Source organism: Molothrus aeneus, chromosome 12 (assembly GCF_037042795.1).
Source record: "Molothrus aeneus isolate 106 chromosome 12, BPBGC_Maene_1.0, whole genome shotgun sequence".
In the NCBI taxonomy this organism is placed as follows: domain Eukaryota; kingdom Metazoa; phylum Chordata; class Aves; order Passeriformes; family Icteridae; genus Molothrus; species Molothrus aeneus.
The window spans coordinates 13,413,537-13,434,010 of record NC_089657.1 but is presented as its reverse complement, the minus strand read 5'-3'; the positions used below and the strand labels follow the sequence as shown (position 1 = coordinate 13,434,010).

At 36.3% G+C, this 20,474-nt stretch overlaps 1 protein-coding gene across 3 annotated transcripts in view; it reads left to right on the top strand.

The window, feature by feature from the left end:
• Nucleotides 1–20,474, top strand: part of CACNA2D3 (calcium voltage-gated channel auxiliary subunit alpha2delta 3) — a 388,352-nt gene that overhangs the window by 295,692 nt on the left and 72,186 nt on the right. For all 3 annotated transcript variants that reach the window (XR_010784371.1, XM_066557980.1, XM_066557979.1), the window contains 9 exons: nt 3,892–3,963; nt 4,196–4,257; nt 6,096–6,163; nt 7,867–7,912; nt 8,065–8,162; nt 9,099–9,192; nt 10,776–10,871; nt 11,751–11,872; nt 12,426–12,506. Coding sequence is in view for 2 of the 3 variants with exons in the window: in XM_066557980.1 (XP_066414077.1) it covers nt 3,892–3,963; nt 4,196–4,257; nt 6,096–6,163; nt 7,867–7,912; nt 8,065–8,162; nt 9,099–9,192; nt 10,776–10,871; nt 11,751–11,872; nt 12,426–12,506 (739 nt within the window). In the remaining variant the exon portion in view is untranslated. The remainder of the gene's footprint in view (nt 1–3,891; nt 3,964–4,195; nt 4,258–6,095; nt 6,164–7,866; nt 7,913–8,064; nt 8,163–9,098; nt 9,193–10,775; nt 10,872–11,750; nt 11,873–12,425; nt 12,507–20,474) is intronic.

Below are 20,474 nucleotides of genomic sequence, written 5' to 3'. Positions count from 1 at the left end.
ATCTCTGTTCTGACAGAAGTCTGTATTTTCTTTCTCCCTTACAAAATATATATCTTGCATTCCCTGCTCTCTCCACCCCCTTGGTGAATAGTGGAGCAGTTCATCTGTGTTTCAGGCAAGGTCTGTTTCACCAGGTGATAGATTGTCCTCAGCCTCTCCTCAGAGGCCACTTCACTTCCTAAGCTGGAGTTTTGTGTTGGAGTGCACACACAAACTTTTTCAACGTTTTTATGGCTTTGTGTCATTTTCTATGCACACACTATTTAAGGTTTCCTCATAAGATTTTCATATATTGTAGCAGCCTTCTGCAATCTTGGAAATCTCATTGGTCTCATGTTTTATGCCCTGCTTTTTCTCTTAACTTTGATCCTTTATTATTCAACCAGTTTCTCTGCTGATGACCTTTAAAATCTCCTCTGTCCTTTCAAATGTTATTGTTGTAGTTACATACAGATTTTAAACCTCATGATTTTTCTTACTGTTATTTCTCCTTGGTTTGTTTTCTTTTTTCCTTCATATTTCTTCCATTACTTCCTCTGCTAAATTTTCCATTTTTTAATTATATCTCAGTAGAAGTTCAGTGATTCAGATAATGGGACATTGAGCAATTTCTGTGATATTGAAAGTCAATTTTTATTTATAATTGAGATTCTACCTGAGTACACATGAAAGTCCAGATTCAGTTTTCTCTGATTGAGACCCCTAAACTCCATCACTTTTTCTGAAAATTTCGTAAAAAATTGAGCTTTGTCTTATCTGAAGGCTGCAAAAATTTTATTTCTTATTTTGAAAAAAAATATATACATACATTAAATCTGAATATTTATTTGACCTATAAAATATGTTTCTTAAAAATGAATTTTTAATTGTGACACAGAAACAAGCTACGCATGGCTATGCTTCACCCAAGGCCTTGGATTTGATCTTCTTGATTTTTTCCAAGCTTGAGTAGTAAAGCATTGTTTATTCAACTGCAGAGGCAAAGAATTCATGTATTCATATAGCTGCTTTTAATAACATAGACTACTGCTGGTATATTTTTCTCCCATGAAACACTTACGTAGAAGCTGATTAAGACATTTTCTTACTTTTTGCCACATTAATTTCATGGTTACATAGTTTTCCAAGAATATAGAATGATCTCATACTGCAGCAGTGAAACTGAGTTGTTAGCAATTGATTGAAAGATATTTTGTTGAAGGAGCAATAATGCTTATTACTCTGAAAAGTGAAGACTGGGTTTTCTTCAGTGATCCAATGAGGAAAAGGTGGCCAAACTAAGGTTAGAATTTTTTTCACTGTGAAATATTGTTGTCATAAATATATCAGCTCATTTTCCAGTTTAACAATACCTGCTATCTTGCTGTTAAGGTATTTTATTAGAAACAGAGATTTTAGCATGAGCTTGTTAACAGTGTCTTCCAGCAAGGTCTGCAAATATACAGTACCAAAGAGGAGAAGTTTCAATGTGGATAGAAACCTTTTTCTCATTAACTCACCTAAAATTCTTCTGTTGTAATTTCTAGCTGAATGAAATAATTTTTTTCCAAAAAAAAAAAAAAAAGAACATGAATGGATGTTTTGGGGCTTGAAGCCAGCTGAGGCAGTGCTTATTTTATGCATTTGAGGAGGGAGATGAAACTGCAGAAGAGCTGAGAAACCAGATTACAAAGCCAAGAAATGCAATCACAGCAAGCAGGGGAAAAAAAAAAAAGAAGAGTAAAACTCTAAATCCCACATGCAGACTTGATCTTAAACACTACTGAGAGTTTGGAGATCCTTTTAGTAAATCTATGACTTGCCTGAGGCTTGTGGGAGGAATGGGTCTTAGGCACCAATAGGAGAAAAATGAAAACCATGTTAAAGATAAATGGAACTGTTCTGTAAATGTTAGAAAGTAGATGGTTAATTAAGACCAGCTCTCCAAGTCCAAAACCACAAAACTTAAAATAGGAAACTATTTCCAGAATTGCCTATTATGTATTGTTAAAAAAAATCTACAGTAAAATATATGCTTTATTATATATATGCCTCCAGCTAAAAATTATTCTTTTACACTCACTGACAGAGGAGTAAGACTGTTAATTCAAATCTAGATGCCCTAGAATTAAATTTAAAGAGCTGCAAAGTTTGCAGTTTTTGATAGGTCAGCCATGCTCAACTTGTTTGTGAGAATAAAACTAGATATTTCACTGGCAAGTTTGGCGATTCTCTTTCCCCTCCATACTAACTCAGCCTGCAGTGCACATTGACATTTGTCTTCACAATTTCTCTTTAAAACTCAACTGAATTGCTCAATCTGGCATGAGGTGCTGTAGAACAGGAGATATTTATTCAGCAGGAACATGATGTCCAAAATTATGTTTAGAGAGATATGCAATAGAAGAGACATAAAAATGCTCATTTTGCCAATATTTTCCTGCATTTTAAATGCTAAATTGATTTGTAATGGTGGAATTTTCAAATTGTAATGAAAATTACAGCTGTGAAATATCTATAGGTGCTTTTTCCCACAAAAAAGCAAAATAACTCAAGTCTTCCATTAGTAAATCTAAGAATGTTCAAATTAAATATTTCCATTTATGGATGGTGTAACTGTTAAGCAGCAACTTTTTTATTTCTTCCCTGAAGTGAACTGATGAATATGCAAATTCAAAACCCGAAGGCTGAGGATTTGAGGATTTCTCAAAACACCTGTCTTGTCTTTCCTCAGTTTTAGCCCAGAGACCCTGTCCTCATCCTTGGGGACACTGATGGTCATTTTGGCTTACAGGCCTGGGGGATGGTTGTTGGGTTTTTTAAATCTTCTTTTCACCATCATGGCACATTCATCTGTGAGAGAGGTTGTGTGTCCTTTGGGAGGAAGGCAGGGAGCCCCAAGGTGTGCAAAGGGCAGAGTTTTTAGGGATGATAGACCAGGGACTTAGCAGCTCCCAGGTTTGGGAGCCTGTAGCTCATGTAGAAAGAAAAAGTTACAGGAAAAGAGGGTGTATTTGTAGTGGTGATCTGAAAAATAACAGATTTAACTTGCAGAGCAGCAGCTAAATCATTGAGTATAAAGCCTTTTCCATTTGTTTTCTGTTTTCCCTAGCTTCTCTGATTTTTTGGCTTATAAAGCAATGAAACACATTTTTGAAGGGGGTTTAAAATGTCTTTTGGAAGACGTGGAGAGGTCCAGGCGAATTGTTAAAGCTGTGACTGGCCTAGGCCTTCCACTACAGAGCTAAAATTTAATACCTTTCAAGGGGTGCCTGGACACCAATGGACAACCAGAGGGAATTGAGAAGCACTCTGGCTGTGTGCTCCCCCTGGATCATGTTACTGATCCAATGGGCTGCCATTCTGGTTTTCATGGCCTAGTGCTAATTTTTGATGCAGTTAGGATAAAGATTCTGGTGCTCATTAAGGATGCAGCCCAACATAGATTCTTAAGCAGAATAAATAGTGTAAGATAAGGAGTTTTCTCTTTTTTTATTTTCTTGTTATCTGTATCACTGTTGATGTATTTAAACACTGGGCCCTGGTCTAACCAGCTAAATCCAGCTAGGAATCTAGTCCTTGCCTTGCCATGCAGTAAATACAGAATAATAGGCACACTGCTCATACCAAATAAAATCCAGATTACTACACAAAAAGGTATTTTAACATGAAGGATGCTGAGCTCCTATCTTATATACTTTAGCTTGAAATAGTATGGCAGGAGGCTTGGTCTATACAGTCACTAATAAAATCTGTAAATAGGTTCTCCCGTGTGTAGTAGAATTATTGGAAATGAAGGAATGAAGAAAATTGAGTGCTACTTAGGCCAGATGAATGTACTGGAGAGCTCAGAGTTTAAAGGATTACAGCAAAAGTAAATAAAGGAATTGACACACAGTTCCTTCATTTCAGCTTCGAAATGCAATGGTGAACCGGAAAACAGGAAAATTCTCCATGGAAGTGAAGAAGACAGTGGACAAAGGGGTAAAATATCTATAATAGTATTCCAACTAAATGTAAAGCAAGCAGATAATTTTAAAATTATTTTTAAGGTTGCTATAAATATGGCTCCCTGCAATATATTTTTTTTTCACTCTCTGAATCTAAACTTTGCTTCTAATTCTGTCAGTGACTAACCACTTGATCTTTTATACATTTCTTACAGCAAACTAACTTCTTCCCCTCTCTCCTTCTGACTTTCTTGTTGTGAATCTAGAAGCGGGTCCTGGTGATGACAAATGACTACTATTATACAGACATCAAGGGTACTCCATTCAGGTAGAGCCGGCCATAATAAATGGACGTTTCACCCAACTCATTGGATTTGTGCTTATACAGACCTTGTGAACTCATTAAAAGCTCATCAGCAAAGGCTGACAATGAAATATCCCTGGACAATACTGAAAATAGCAAGGAAAAGGAGCCTACCAGCATTCCTTTCAGCTTTTCCAGGGATGGAAAGTTTGTGCAAGCTCGCACAGGCAAACTCCCAGTGTTTGTCATGGCTTACGTTTCATTGAAAAAATATTCAGTTGAGGTTTACATTGAACAAAAGGCTTTCGCAAGTACTTGGAGAGCTATAAATACTATAATCCATTTAAGTAACTACATCTTGAGCCCCATTTTATTATTTTTTTCCACAACAAGAATGTAATGTAAAATGAGATAGCATTTCACTTCCAATTTGAGGTTTGGATGTTTTTTCTCTGAACGACCTTCAGTGGATTTCTATAACTAAAACCAAGTAAGCTGGTAATTTGTGCATGTATTTTAGGAGGGAAATATAAAAGGAAAGGAAGAACAGGTAGTCACTTCAAAAATGCTCATATTTGAACTAGAAATAATCCCCTATCAAAAGAGCCCTAACTGTACTTTGCACTTGAGGCAGGAGTTTGGTAGTTGTGATACTCAACTGAAATTTTCTTCAATGGAAGAGTTTCAGATGACTTGAGCTACATTACCACACAGAGAAACTAGAGGCACATTCCTCTGACCTCTAATGCATGTTGAAATTTACTGATGGGCGATAATACTCAGTGAGTTTTTTGTTTTGTTTTCATGTTGTGGAGTTTTTTTTCTGATTGCTGTTTGTTTTTCTTTTTTGTTTGTTTTTCTTTGGCACTGGCACTCTTGCACTATTAGGTAAACAGAAATCAGGCTATTTACATGCATGTAGTGTGAGTTATGGTGCTAAGGACAGAAATATAGTTAGGAAAATTCCTTTTTCAACATGGTATGTATCTAGTTTTGGATTGTTGTGTAGATTTGGGACACACTGCAGTGTCAAAGATGTTTAGTGTTCAGCCCTTTCCCAGACTGAGCTGTTGATTGCAGCTTGTGTGCTCTTGGATTTGGTGCCTTTCCATGTACTTCAAGTACTAGCCCATGCATTTGCAGTCTTGCTGATTACTGCAGATTCCTAGCTCAGGATAATCCCCTTCAATGAATGAATGAATGCCAGAAGGTATTCTGTGTTTGTGTTCAATAGCAAGAGGCATGGGATCCCCCAGCCACTTCATTAAATTTGGATGTTTTAAATGGTAGACTGAAAACCAGACCAAAACACAGTGTGTAACTGTTGAGAATTTATGAAGCTGAAGTCAGTACAAAAGAGCTATGCTAGCTAAAAATATGAAACACAGAAAAATTAGTCCAGGAGGAGTTATGATGCTGTTGTCACATTTGAAATTCTTTTCCTGTCAGTAGCACCATCAATTCCCACACTTCTGTAGTTTCTCAACAGTTTCATCTGATTTACAAAAAATTGTCTCCCTCATTGTGAGGCCGTGGTCATGTTCAAGGCTCAGCTGAAGAAATCTCATGCTGGGTGAACAGCAGTGAGCTTAGAGGGGCTCATTTATTAGTTTGCCAGGGAATAATGGTTTACTGCACCTCTAAGCACACATAAATACAGCCAATTGTTGCAGGCACATCAGAACTGAGACATCATTGAAGCAACTAATTGAACAATAAATATAATTGGTGAGGGTTTGGAAACAAGCAGTTTTAAGTTAATCATAGTACATGAGCTGGAAATGTTAAAAATGAAAATAGGTCTGAATGTCTGCTATTGTTTGTCTCACAGATTTCAAGGTCTGCTTTATTTCTCTGCACAGTTTAGGTGTGGCTCTCTCTAGAGGACATGGAAAATACTTCTTCAGAGGGAATGTAACTGTAGAAGAAGGTGAGGTACCTACCTTCTCATGTGGCTTACACAGTAGTTTTATTGTTAATTTGGTAGTTCCTTGTCTGCAGATTCCATAAGGGCATTAGATATTTTTTTTCTTTAAAGATCTTTTACTTCACATGGATTTAGTCATAGTCAGACTGTTTGTGAGCCTTCTATAGATGTGATCATTTTCCATCCTCTTCTCAGTATTTCAGAGAACAACTCATAGCCCAGTGTTAATTACTTGAGGTGTTTTCTGAATGAAGTAACCACTAAGAGCACTGTAATGGCTGTTGGTTTTGTTCACAGACTGTACATTGTGAAATCTTTCAGAGCTATAACTGGTATGTGCATTAGCTACAAGGATTTGCATGTTTGTAATAGTAGTAGAAGTACCCAGGGAAAGAACTGTTCCTTGGTTTTGCTTTTTGATAAGTCCCCAACTAAATAAGTGGAGGAGTCAACTGTGAGTCATAAAGTTGTTTGGCAAGAAGGTCTCTGAAGATGAAGGAAGAGTGGAGGCATTTCAGAATGTTGAAGGAAAGGTTGAAAATTTTAGAAGCTGCTGAGCAGAAAGTGTTTCAAATAGGAATGCTTTCAGATTTTATGCTGAAGTCTCTATTTCCAACTCTTCTTGTTTTGTCAGTGTTGTTAAACAAGACAGCTAATTTCTTCAAGTCATTGTTCTTTGGCTGTATTTTGGGACATGAATATGTTCTTCTCAGGAGAGATATGAAAAGAAGTGCCTTGAGGTTTGAGTATCTGCACAGCAGCTACAAAGGGGCACAACAGGAGACTTGGAGCTACTCCCTCCCCAGACTGTTCCCAACATCCCTGTCACAGATGTTCTTTAATCCAGCCACACATCTCAGGCAGTCTGCGTCCCAGATGCACCCCCAGCAGTGTTAACAGAACCATAGCAGTTCCCACTCTTATCTTCACTGATTCTCTCTCACTTCATCTCACTCTCCTCCCCAGGGACCACAGTTTTAGCTCCAGTTTTGGCTTCCCTGCCCTCCTTAGTCATGGTTGCTCTGTCCTTGTTCATTGTGTACTCCAGGGGGTTAGACCCAGATGCTGCCTTCTGAACCCGATTTGCTTATTGTCTATTGATAAGTGGTTTAAGAGTTTTTAAAATTGCCAAAGTACATTTTTATTGTGCTATATAACTAATGATATGGTTCTTATTTACAAGCATATGTGTGACCTGTTAGTACAAAAAACCTTTTCTGAACAATCCCATAAATTGCTGTTTGTGTTCATAGGCTGTGTGCTTAGGTTTTGAGGGAATTGTCCTTAATGAATTTTTTCTTTATAAGAGAGGAGAACAACTCACATGAAATGAGAAGTGTGTATTTTAGCATAAAGAACTTTACTGGCCAAAGAGAACAAGGGAGTATGAACAGGAGTCTGTTACCATTTTGCATTTGTCTTTGCTCAAATTATCTTCCAAACTTTAAATATATTATGTGAGTAACTCACATAAGTTAAACATATCAGCACAGATTTTTTTTTATACCTTTTCAGTTTTAGATTTGATTTAACTAGTTTTGCCGGTTTGTTAGACCCTGAAGTGCATTTGAACATAGTTTACTGTGATTTATTTCATTATGGTAATAATGCACTTTCCAAGAAGGGTTTATATTATGGAGTGTATGCAAATAACCATCTGTTACCCAGACTTCTCCCTAAATAACCCATTATTATTCCTGTTACAGGTTTACATGATTTAGAACACCCTGATGTATCTTTAGCAGATGAATGGTAAGCCTTAAATAAAGCATGAAATTAGTGTCTGTTACCCTCCTTGGTTTCATATTGTTTGTGCTTGCAGAGCCCAATTCTTTATGTTCAAAGACAAAGAAAGATTGTGCTTGTACATATAACTTTTTACTGTTTTGACAACGTGTTCACAGGTCCTACTGCAACACTGACCTGCACCCTGAGCACCGGCAGATGACTCAGTTGGAAGCGATCAAACGCTACCTCACAGGGAAGGAGCCCCTGCTCCAATGCAAGTACTGGGTTAAATGTGGATTTGCAGGCTTTATCCGGCCAAAAACTGGCATACTTAACCTGCCACAAAATGCAAAGCTACTTAGTTCAACCAGTGAAGGAGCCCCTGCTCCAATGCAAGTACTGGGTTAAATGTGGATTTGCAGGCTTTATCCGGCCAAAAACTGGCATATGTAACCTTCCACAAAATGCAAAGCCACTTAGTTCAACCATTGATAGGATTGCTTAGCTGATGTTGCAATTTCATATGGTTTGGAGCTTTTCTCAGGGTATCAATAAAGATATTATTTATTAGAATTAATTATGTATCATTATTAGTAGTATTAATTATGATACAATTTTTTCACTTTTACAGTAAGCTATGTGCCTGTACCAAACATTCAAGTTTCTGTTCAGATGGTGTAGCTGTACTATGCAAAATTATCACCCCATCTGGTTTTATAAATTAAACAGGACTGATGGGAATCAATCCTTGGATCATGCCTCTAAAGAATATACCTGATATTTCATGAGTATTTTGGGGAGGATGCATATGTAATTAGCATTTCTGAACTGCAAAGCAGAATAAAAAATTCAGATAGGTGCATATTCTGTACGTTTGCAGAAATGCAGAGCTTTTGTGACTCTTACTAGACCTACTTGTTGTAACCTTATGGCACATGCAGACATGAGCATTAGATGATATACACATGAATGAGTTACATGAAGTGGAGTATCATTGGGTTTTGACCTAAAATTGTTACTAATGCAATGAAATTATATGTGAAAATCTGCATTGTGGTAAAATACGGTGTAATATTATGCAGTAAATGCTTTGTAGTGCAAAAAGTTTGAAAGCATGTCACAGATAAAATAAAATGTAAGAAAAACCTATTAAAATTTTAAAAAGTCTTTATATGTTCATACATTTACTGATTTTATTGTTCTGTGGTAGGTGATAAAGAATTGATCCAGGAAGTTCTCTTTGATGCTGTTGTGAGTGCACCAATAGAAGCTTATTGGACCAGTCTAGCATTGAATAAATCAGAGTAAGTTATCTTTGTGTCCATCATTATTCATCAGTCATGGCTGTATTTTTATTTTTTGTATTTTTATTATTTATGTTAATGAACTGGTGGAATGTCTTACAAATCCTGATATCCATGAACATATTACAGTAACTCTCTGATCATAAATGCCACAAAGTTTGAGTTCAATGTGAAGTGTTTATCTTGCAGAGTATGTCATGATTAGATGAAATTTCCACAGAAAAACTGGTGAAATTGTACCCTAATTGAAATTTATACTTCTGTGTATTTTTAACAAAGGGCACTTGGGAAATATAATGCAAAATTTACCAAAATTATTGATGCAATTGCTTCTTTATCTCAGAATAAATTATATATAGAAAAACTTGCTCTGGAAAATAATTTCATTAATCCTTGATATGTTTATTTTCCAGAACTACTTGGGATCTAGGTTCCTGTTAGGAAGAGTCAGGAAATTAGCCAATCCTTTTCAGAGTTTAAATCTTCTACTTTATTCATTTGTGCTATGATATACTAAGGTATTAAGTAACAAGGTTTTATCCATATTGGAGTAAACAGGTATTAAGCTTGGCAGTTTGCATGAAATACAGTGGTTGAAAAGCAATTTGGGAGATTATCCTGATTAGATTTTCCTGAATTTCAACCGTTTTCTAAAAGTTGAATGAAAAAATACTTTGCTGTACAGCATAAATAAAAGCAGCATGAATAAATAAAAGCAACCTGATAAGATCTGGTTCATCAAAGAGCTATCCAGCCTTCTCTGGGAAGATAAAGATAAGAAATTGTTGCATGTTAATAAAATGTGGCCATTGAGAGGTGCAAGTGTCATCCTACACAATGAAATAACAGATCCAAAGCACAAGGACAGCTGTGGAATGATGCCGGGGGAGATTTTTGAAGCCCTTTCGGATTCTGACTTTTCTTCATTCTGTCTCATGAATGAAACGAGAAAATGGCTCTGGACCCTGGTTTTGTGGTAGTGGGACAGAAGTTCTTGCAGCCAGATAAAACCAGCTTGGTACCGATAACTGTGCACCAGAGGAGTTCAGTTTGAGCTGCCTGCCATGGCTTTTTCCCAAGTTATGGAGGCTAAAGCCTGTTCTGATGACAGCTAAGTTTAACTCTCAGCTGCCTGTTTTACAATGTTTGCTTACCTGAGCAATAGTCACAGCTATGACTTGAAGCATAAATATAGCACAGAAATGTTGAGAGGACTGGGACCTCCTGCCCATCTCAGAATCACTGTGTATCACTGGTTATTAAATAGTTGGTATGTAGCTATGCAACACCTTTTTAGTCTATTACTCCATGCATATAATCTTTTCCTACAAATCCTACAAAATTTATTCTGTTTGACTTTTTAGGGATTCTTAGTCTAAATAGCATTTCTACATTGCACACTATTCAAAACCCAGATGACTATAACTTAAAAAACCAACATTTAAAAATAAACCAATAAATAAGGGAACTAGTCATAGAATAATCATAAAGATGTGTACACTTGTGCTTTCTGTGGCAGTGAAGCAGCTTTATCTATTTGCTGTCTGAAGCTTTGGCTCTGCTTGTGCTCTGCTGTGTTTCAGGAACTCTGACAAGGGGGTAGAAGTTGCCTTCCTTGGGACACGGACTGGGCTCTCTCGGATCAACCTGTTTGTGGGGCCAGAGCAGCTGACCAACCAGTGAGTAACAAACTGTGCCTGGCAGCCAGGGGAGAAAAGACAGGAAAAAATTAGTTTACTTGATGATGCCTTCACACAGAGCAAGTCAGGAGACCTCATCATACAACAGTTTCCCATTTTCCTTGGAGAACAAGGAATCTAGTGGAGGTGTTATGCATATAAAAGAAAATCTGTGTTTGATATTTATGATAAACTAACATGATTCAGTATAAATTTCTGTGGGCTTATCTGAGGACAAATACTGTTGTACAAGTAGGTGACATCAACAGCACTACAATTTGTTACTGTCAGACAGAAAACCAGAACAATGGAGTGGACATTATACTTGAGCTTGACATAAATTTTCTCTGTCAACATTGCCTGAAATTCTTGAGGGATAAAGTATTTGGTTGTCGACTACCATCCCCTACGTTGCATTTTGAACATGGGCTGTAAAATTACCTTTTTTTGGTAAAAAAGAGTGAATGCTAGTGGCAACAGACTAGCAGATCTCCAGTGCCTTTTCCACCTTGTGCAGCTCACTGTTCTTATATTGTGCTGAAAGAAAAAGGCTTTTTAGTCAAAGCATTTTTTATTTATATAAATCAGTAAAAGCAATTTCAGTGGTACTTAGAGGTACTGGTTTTAGTGCTTTTTATGTCTTTATGTCTTTCTCAACAAAAGTTATTGTGTGTCACAAATAATTATCAGTAACTAAATTTAACTCTTTTGTTGAGCAAGTATTATTAGAAAAATTGTGCTAAACCATTTTCTTTTGTAAAAGATTGCTGGTTTGTTTTTTTTTTTTTTGTTGTTTCTAGCCTTTTTCAAAGCTAGAAACCATTATGTGCTATGCAACAAACAACAATTGTTTTCTTTCTCTTTTTTTTTTTTCTCAAGAGACTTCCTGACAGCTGAAGATAAGGAAAATATTTTTAATGCTGACCATTTTCCACTCTGGTACAGAAGAGCTGCTGAACAAATACCTGGGAGTTTTGTCTACTCAATCCCATTCAGCACAGGTGTGTAATTTTGTCATTCCTTGGATTCTGAACCATGCATGATGCTGAAAGGATCCCAAGAGTGTCTGTACAGAGTGGGTTCTGTAGCTGATCTCAAATATTGATCTGAAATAGGCATTGAAATTTGCAGCTACTTTGACCCAGGCGTGTTTCATGGGGCTGCAAGTGAAACCCCAAATTGTGGTGTGACGCTTTTCATTTAGTATTTGCACAGGTAGAATCACATTTTAACAAATATTTTAAGCAACACAAGTCCAACAGAGTCAATGTCCCCATTATTGAGAAGCCCTGCCAGTCGTCACCTTCACTGCCCCTTTTAGCAGGAGAGACAAAATCTGATGGCTCATTTCAGTGTTCTGAGCTTGTTTTTGGCATGCTGGGGAATTTAAAATGTCAGTGCCAGTATGTTCTGTGCATATGTGATGTTGCATGTTTTATTTTCTGAACACTATATCCACATAGACTGTTATTTAAAACCAGGGGGGAAAAAACCTAAATTTCCTTATTTTGCAATAGATTGTTTCAATTTTTTCCTCCTCAACACACCCCACAGAAACTTCTAACAAGAGCAATGTGGTGACAGCCAGTACTGCTATTCAGCTTCTGGATGACAGGAAATCTCCAGTGGTTGCAGGTACAATTGCTGTATTTTTTACATGTAGTTAATTTTTTAAAATCAGTTAATGAGTTTCTCACTTTCTCTTTTGGGTTAGCACGTGTAGATATCAAATCTTTTAAGAGAGAGGAAGATGCAGTTGCACCTATAAAATATAATTGGATTTCTAAGTGTGGAGAGCATTTAATGCTTCCTTTCCCCAAGAACTTGATCCTTTATTAATTGAATCTCAAACCTCCCTATGAGCTATTGAGTTTGACTTTATGGAAATTACCATTATCTGTAAAGCATTTTTGGTAGAAAAAATTCTATATCATCATAAATCAGATTATTAAGATAAGGAAAAGGAAATATAAGAAAGGAGTATCTGATGTGTAAATATTCCACCCAGGCTTCATGTTTGAAAATTCTGTGCAATAATAGGATTGTTTTATAACAGAATACAATGTGGTGAGTTTGTGTAGATTATCAGAGATGTGGTTTGTTCAGAGCATAGAAATTGAATAACAAAGCTCTACTGTCTGTCAGCCAAGAGTATAAGAGTACCTAAAGACTAAAAGGTGAAGTGTGGCAGCTACAGAAAATAGATAAAACACACTGATTTCAAAACGAGAGTAAGTAATTTTGAAATGGTTGGATGTTCCTAACTCAAATTCTGATGCTTATCTCACCATTTTTTTTCTACTTCCCAATGGTTACTGACCTTGAAGAAGGAAAGAATTTTGATAAACCTTATGATTTATTTTGCCGGAATCCAAGCTCTCTTATCTCAGGAAAAATTAAATACTTACTGCAAAAGCAAGAACCACCTAATTTTTTTCTTGTTTTTAAAATACTATTAAAAATGCAGTGAATACAATACTGAAAGAACAAGAATGTGCCAGAAAAATGGGAAATCTCAAATACAGAATATTTCCTCAAACACAGAATATTTCCACTGATAAGAAAAGATTTTAGAAGGTTAATAGGAAAGCAGCTTTCTGACTCCAATCCACAAGATGCATTCTTCAGAAATTATTGAACTCCTCTGTAACATTTCATGAAATCTTAATTTTGATTTCATACTCCTGTTAAAGCGTAAAATAGCATTTATAAACTAATGTCAGTGCAGTTACCTACAAAGTGCTGGAGATGTAATTGAGATTTTTCACTGTACAAGGAAGAAGGTTGACGTGTTATTTCTAGAATTCTCTGTTGTTTGGAGTTAGAAAAAGTTTCATCATGAAGTTTTCCATCATCTCTAAAATGTGCAGGGTTAGTAGATATCCTGATATTTATTCTTTTCTCACAATTATTTGCAGTTTGGTTTTAACTTTGAGAAGGTATCACATGTTATTATCTCTACTACACCATCAACAAGTTTTGGGGTTGTTTGTTTTTTAGTAATTGTAAAAGAGAAAAGCAGGTGTTCCTTGCATTCCCCCAATAATTCTGTTTATTATTGAATATTTAAAACTGCTTGGGGCCCATAATTTCTATCTAAAACAAACACAGGGTCTTGAAAGTTTTTTAGTGCCAAAGCACGGAGAAGATTTCCACGGTATCTGTAAAATCATAATGCCATGAAAGACAAGAGCAGAGTACCTTCACTCTGAAGCATATCAGTGGGTTTTTATTTCTAGTTCTGTAAACTTTATGTGCTAGATATTTTGTTTACAATACGAAGCATTTTTAAAAGTTTGTTTTGAATAATTTTTTCTTTCCCTCTTGTATTGCATGTTTTTAGGTGATTTTCTTTTTTGGGGGAATTCACTTTGGTCCATACAAACTTTGTTCTATGAAAGTATCGCTGACCCCGCTACAGCCTCTCAGAGACAAAGTGGGGCAGTATTCTTGTTCTCCTTAAGATCATGAATGTGACTTGTCATTCCTACTTTCCCTCAGAAAACTTTCAAGAAAGTATCCAACCTGTACTTCAGTTTTTAGGTATTATTATAAAGCTGACAATATTCTGTGTTAAGCAAAATGGATTTGGAGGCAGAAACTGGAGCAGCGATAAATGGGAGAAGTTTGAAGTTTTTATTAGCTTGACTTGGGAGACTAAAGTAAGATTATGGGTAATGTTTTCAAATGCCTCCATTGGAGTTCAAATTTGGCCAAAACATCTCATTTTAATTTGTGTAAAGTAAGTATTCCTTATCCCCATTTGGTCTGAGTAGATTACAGTAAGCAGCAGGACGGGATACACATTTCATGTTAAATCACACTGTTCCCTAGAGGGATTTGACTGAAAATTAAGCTGTGCCAGAATGTTGTTTATTGCAGATCACTACTACAGTTTAAATCTGGCAGAAAGAAACAAGAACATTGTCATAAAATGGAAAACTGAGTTATTCCTGCCCAGGAGAGGGGAAAAAAGGAACAAAACCAACACTTACTGCAAAATCCATAGACTGGGTTTTGGGTTGTTGTTTTTTTTTTATTATTATTTATTTTGGGGTTATTGGGTTTTTTGTTGTTGTTCATTTGTAGTGGGGTTTTTTTGTTGTTGTTGTTGTAGGGTTTTATGTTTTTTATTTGGAAACCCATCACTTATAACAAATTTCATATAAAAATCTAAGGCTTAATGCAAATAGCAAAGATTCAACTGCATAAAATAGGCAAAAAATTCTGAAATCAGTGAGTCTGGCAACTGTAACTACAGAGGACTTGAGTGTTGCTGCTGTTTCACCATCTGTACCTCCTAATACCAGTTCCCTGTCAGAATGCCTTTACTTCTTGGCAAAAAGCCCATGTAATTTTTTTCTAAAACCTCTCCTGCTTCTTGCAATTGAGATTGTGATTTTCTTTTTTTTTTACTTCAATGTATCCAAATTTCTATAGAAGGTGTGTTCATAAATCTTTAATAGAAGTGTAGTAGCATCACATTTATTGCTGTGTACACAGAATTCAGTTTAGTTGCAGGAGGGAAGTGACAGTAGTACTGCAGACAGGGCTTTCTTTAGATTTGAGCACATTTTTGTTCAAAATTTCTTTAGCTGAGTGTTTTATGTGGCCATGCCTTCTATATCAATATTACACTGAAATATTGAGCATCTTTAAACTGCCCCAGTTGCAAAGTGAAGAGTAAAAGATGGTGGATTTTTTTCTTTTTCTTAACAACAACTAAAAATAGGAGAATGACTTCAGACCCCAGTCTTGAAATTTAGTGAGATTCCTGGAACAGTAGTGTTCCTCTGGGTGACAAAGCTGAAGCGAATACAGAATATCTGGATTTAGATAGTGATTTAGCTATTAAAATTGAGGCAAGCCAAGTTGGAACTGTGCTTTAGGATGCTCACATGAAGGGCAGTACATTTCTGCTAAATGTTGGTGGAATTCAGCATTCCAGTCTTGTCTGCTTTGAGTTATCCTGGTGAGTTGGATGTTGACTTTCAAGTGGCAAACACAAAGGCATCTGGATAGGTGCAGCATATGATTTCTACATGCTGTGTATGTGTTTGTTTCCATTTTGCGGCAAGAGATGATGGTTTCATCAGTATGATTTTATTAAAAAACACTATTAAATGTACTCCCACCTTGAAAGTTCTGAAGAAGATACAGGGATGGAAGCAAGCAAACTAAAGTCATCATGGAGCAAAGCAGGGTCTAAAAGCCAAAAAATGGCTCTCTCTTGAGATTTTGAGTGTTGACAAAATATGTGAACCTTCAAAAATGCAATTCCCCATAGAGGCATTTCTGTTCAAAAGCTGCAGTAAAATATAGGACCTTAAGAGCCCCTCTTGTTGAAAGAGGCCATCACTGTTCACAGAAAACATGAAAATTAGCTCCTTGGTACATTTAATAAAAGGCAACAGTACAGACATAATCTTCTTAAGGAAAAGAGGAAAATGTCTGATGAAAATTGTCAAGTCCTCTTAAGATTTCTTCATTGAACAAGCAGAACCTGGATTTCAGGCCTCATTGGAAAAGTCCATAGCAGGCTTAGTAAAAAGCTCTGGACACTGAGTCAGAAGAATGAAGGATTACACCATGCACAGGCAAAATCTTTAGTCTCACAGTCACTGAAAATTTAGAATTTGAAGGAGATGAGGAGGAATAGTCCATTTTTCTTTAATACAAAGCTGCTTAGAAAAGCTGAAATTACAATTTTCCTGAATCTTTTTTTGCCCCATTTTGTGCAGAACAGTAAAATACATGAATTGTAGAGGCTGGAATTGATCTCTTAAGATCATCTAGTCCAATCTAGTGGACTAAATCTTGAGAGAATCTGAGCTAGAGCTGATTACCCAGAACTGTGTCCAGTCAGATCTTAAATGCTTCCCAGGTGGAGAGGCCGTGTCCTCTCTGGGTGTGTCATATTAGATGTAAATAGAGAGAAAAACAGGTGGAGTTTTATTTCTGTTCCCGCCAATTGTTGCAAATGTAGAATTGCAAGAAAGTTTTGTTTGTATGATACCTAAGTACAAGGAAGGAATATCTAAAGAAGTATTTTCTGCCTTTTTTTTTTAATATGGTCAGTTTTTGGACTTCTATTTATCAAAGTTGAAATTAGAAAATAGAAAGCCCTAAATGAGCCCTTCTTGCACATGCCCTTCTGTGGCCTGTCAATTCAAATCAAGTAGCAGCTGAATTTATTTGTTTTAAAACGATAAAAAGCTTTACCAGCACGTCAGATCTGTAGTTTCTGAAAATGAGCAAGTCCACAATGCTTTATGTCAGCTTAACTAAAATACTATAGTAAGAGAAGCTCACTGTAGCTGAATTATTGAGAAATGAAAGCATTCCATTTCTGTGAGGATGAAGGCATTTTACAGTCATTTTCTATTACAGAAGAGTGGTTTCTGGGGATGTGCATTTAAGCATTGCTATAGCTCTGACTCTACCCTTTATGAACCTGCATAAAAAAAGAAATTGCACTAATTTATATATATGTGTGTGTGTGTATACATGTGAATTAAATTACGTTTAGTATATAATAAGCAATTCTTTCTGTCAGGTGTAGGAGTGTTACTGAAACTGAGACAAAGGCAGTCAGTCCTCTTCTGTTCACTGACAGTGGGATTTTAAATGCTCTTACCAAAAATACTCATTATACAAACAAGAATGCTATGTTTTATTCTCCCAAAGAAACTGTTCCAAGTAATGCCATGATCCAGTATTTAACTTTTCCAGTATTTAACTTTTCAAACTTAATCCTTTATTTTTATAACCAACCCATATACAAATTCAAGGATTTTTTCTCCAAACCCTGGTTAGAGAGAGATTTTTTTGCAAGTGACCTCATCCATCACTTTCTTTGTTCTCCCTTTTATATAACGTTAAAACTCAACTTTAGTTTAGCATTAAATTCACTTATTCCATGTTAAATATTCCTAGTCAAAATGCTAAAAGGCCTCAGGTATTTTGAATGAATCAGCTTGAAGATTTAGCATCTCCTTCTAGGTTCATATCCATAAGCTAAGCTAAGAAATAGTGAGGACTTCATTTAAGCACTGATTTGTTAGAAATGGCACACAATTTTGAATTATTCTATTCTGGCCAGAGGAAAGTGACCCTGGTGATCCTGCTGTTCAAGATAGTCAAACTGTGCCTTGAAATTAGGAAAGATCCAAAATCTCATATTACTTTTAAAATACAAATCAGTCATATTGAGGCTGGTCACACTTCAGGTGCTCATTCTTCCTGTTTAGATCAGACTCTACAGGACAGCAGTTTAAAAAGGAAATTTGTAAACATACCAGATTTTCAGTAACGAAGACTTCTGCTGATCCAGGCTCTAAGTATGGAAGATTCTTTTAAAAATTCATGGGGGAAAATATGCACCTTATTTCTGCAAATATGCACTTTTATGACACAAAACCTCTTTTTCACCCCCTTTTCCCTTTTTTTTTGTGTTAATATTTTTATCTATGTGACCTCAACACTTTATCCATGTTTTCTTTTTAAATTAATTTAAACTGGCTTTGCATGCACACCTCTCTTTTAACCAAGTGACTCTCAAGTACTTAATCAAAAGTAATTTGAACTATTGATATTTCTAGAAGTGACAGATGCTGTAAAAGTTCCATAAATACTGAAATCTGCTGATGTTACAGTAGTACATAGAGCAAATACATATGCTCTGTTCTTCTTGGACATCTTTCTCCTATTTTTTTTCCACATATATTGCTTTCATATTATTTTTAAGAACATTCAGGCAAATGTCAATGCCATATACAGTCCTTAAAATTTATGATACCATCTATAAAATTGCATTTTAATATGGAGGCCTAGGGGAAAATGAATATGTCATCATAATGACACACCAAGCAAATTTTTGAGGCATTCTAAAATAGATGCTTTCCTTGTCAGGCAGGAGAGTGATTTACCTAACTTCTACTCCCCATTATAAGCCACAGAATATAATATTCAGCAGTAGCATTTAGCAAATCCCTCAAAATGTTTTTCATGTTTTGGTGAAAACCACGACTTCGTGTTTTTCCAGAGTTTCTTGTTCATTTTGAATATTGTTTTTGTATCCATAAATCTAATATTGGTATACAGACTAATGTTTCCAGCTTTAGGAAAACTGAGACGAGTATTTGTACAGCCTAACATTAAGCAACTCACATGTTGGGATGAATTGCTTGGGGAAGATGGTTTGGAGGAGGAGTGTGGAGAGAGGTAAACTCCTCCACTGGATGCTTTAGAGCACGTGGTGAAGCCCTGTTCCTTTCTGTGGGCTGAACAGGGAAGCTGAAGTTAGTGACATTTCACATTTCAGACATTTGCATTCATTTGCATTTGTTCTCAGTTCATTTCCCCACACAGAATCAGTGTGTGGAATGGTTTAATAGTGCTTCTGCTTTTTTGAGGCAGTTCTCTGCTGGTGTTAACTGGAGAATTTAACCTGTATTTATCTAATTCTTGGGCTTTTCTCAGCACTGCTTCTTGAAGAATGCAGGACTTCAACAGATGTATCCCAGTTAATATGTACAGTGAATGGCAGAGAGCATCTGCTCTTTGCTTCTGCACTTCTGCTTTGCTGTTGGGGTTTGTTGGTTGGTCAGTTGGCTTTCAGTTCTACATAATTTGTGGAGGAGGAAGATCCTTGTGATCTAACAGCAATCAGGTTCTAGGGTCATTTTCTGCTGCCAGCAAAAGAAATCCCTGATTGCAGATCAAGCAGAACAAGGGCAGCAGATTAGCTGTTGGATCCTTTGGATAATAACTTCAAATAATGCTGCACAAGGTTAAAGCTGCCATCATAAATATGAATACATTGCTATAATTTTAAGTATTGAGAACTGATTAATTTATCTTCCCCTCAGTGGACTATATTTCCAAACATTAACAGTGCTTTTTCTCATGCTTTTATCTTGAAATGAGGATGACAGCCTTTGCAAAAGAGTTGAGCACGTGATGTCCATAGGCCTTAAACCTGAAGAGATCCCTTTGCAATCACTATGAGAGAGCAAAACCACAGCTTCCACTGAGAGAGGAGAGGTGTCAAGTTTGTATTTTTGGTTTGTTTATTGTGAGCTTCTGATTCCTCCACCTTCTCCCTTGCTGTGGTTTACTGTGGCTGCTGTTGCTGCCCGTTTTCCCCATGATCTGGGAACATGCAGCCACATTTCAGGTTAGACAAACTCAGGATGTACCAAAACTCTGAAGATTGTGGTTGCTAATGCCACTTTTGACCAAATGAAAAGATCCAAGTTGTAAAAGTAGGCATCCCTCTTGGATGCTTGATCAACTCCTGTGTGTCCTTGTCTCCTGGACAAGGAGAAAAATTAGATTATTGTAAAGGTTGTCATTTTCCTGTTAATTGTTAATCAGAGATAAGCTATGTGTAGTGTCACTAAATGTGCTACTTTGATATTCAAGAACAGAGATCCAGGTTTTGTTTGGACATTGTATTGCTAGAGAATAATGAAGCTGAATTTTGATTGACTTTTTGCAAGCTCTCAATGGAAAGACAAATATGGCAAGCAATTATGCCTCAGTTTAAACTTTGTGTCTTTCAATATAGATGCTATTAGTCATTTTCTGTAAAGAACATGG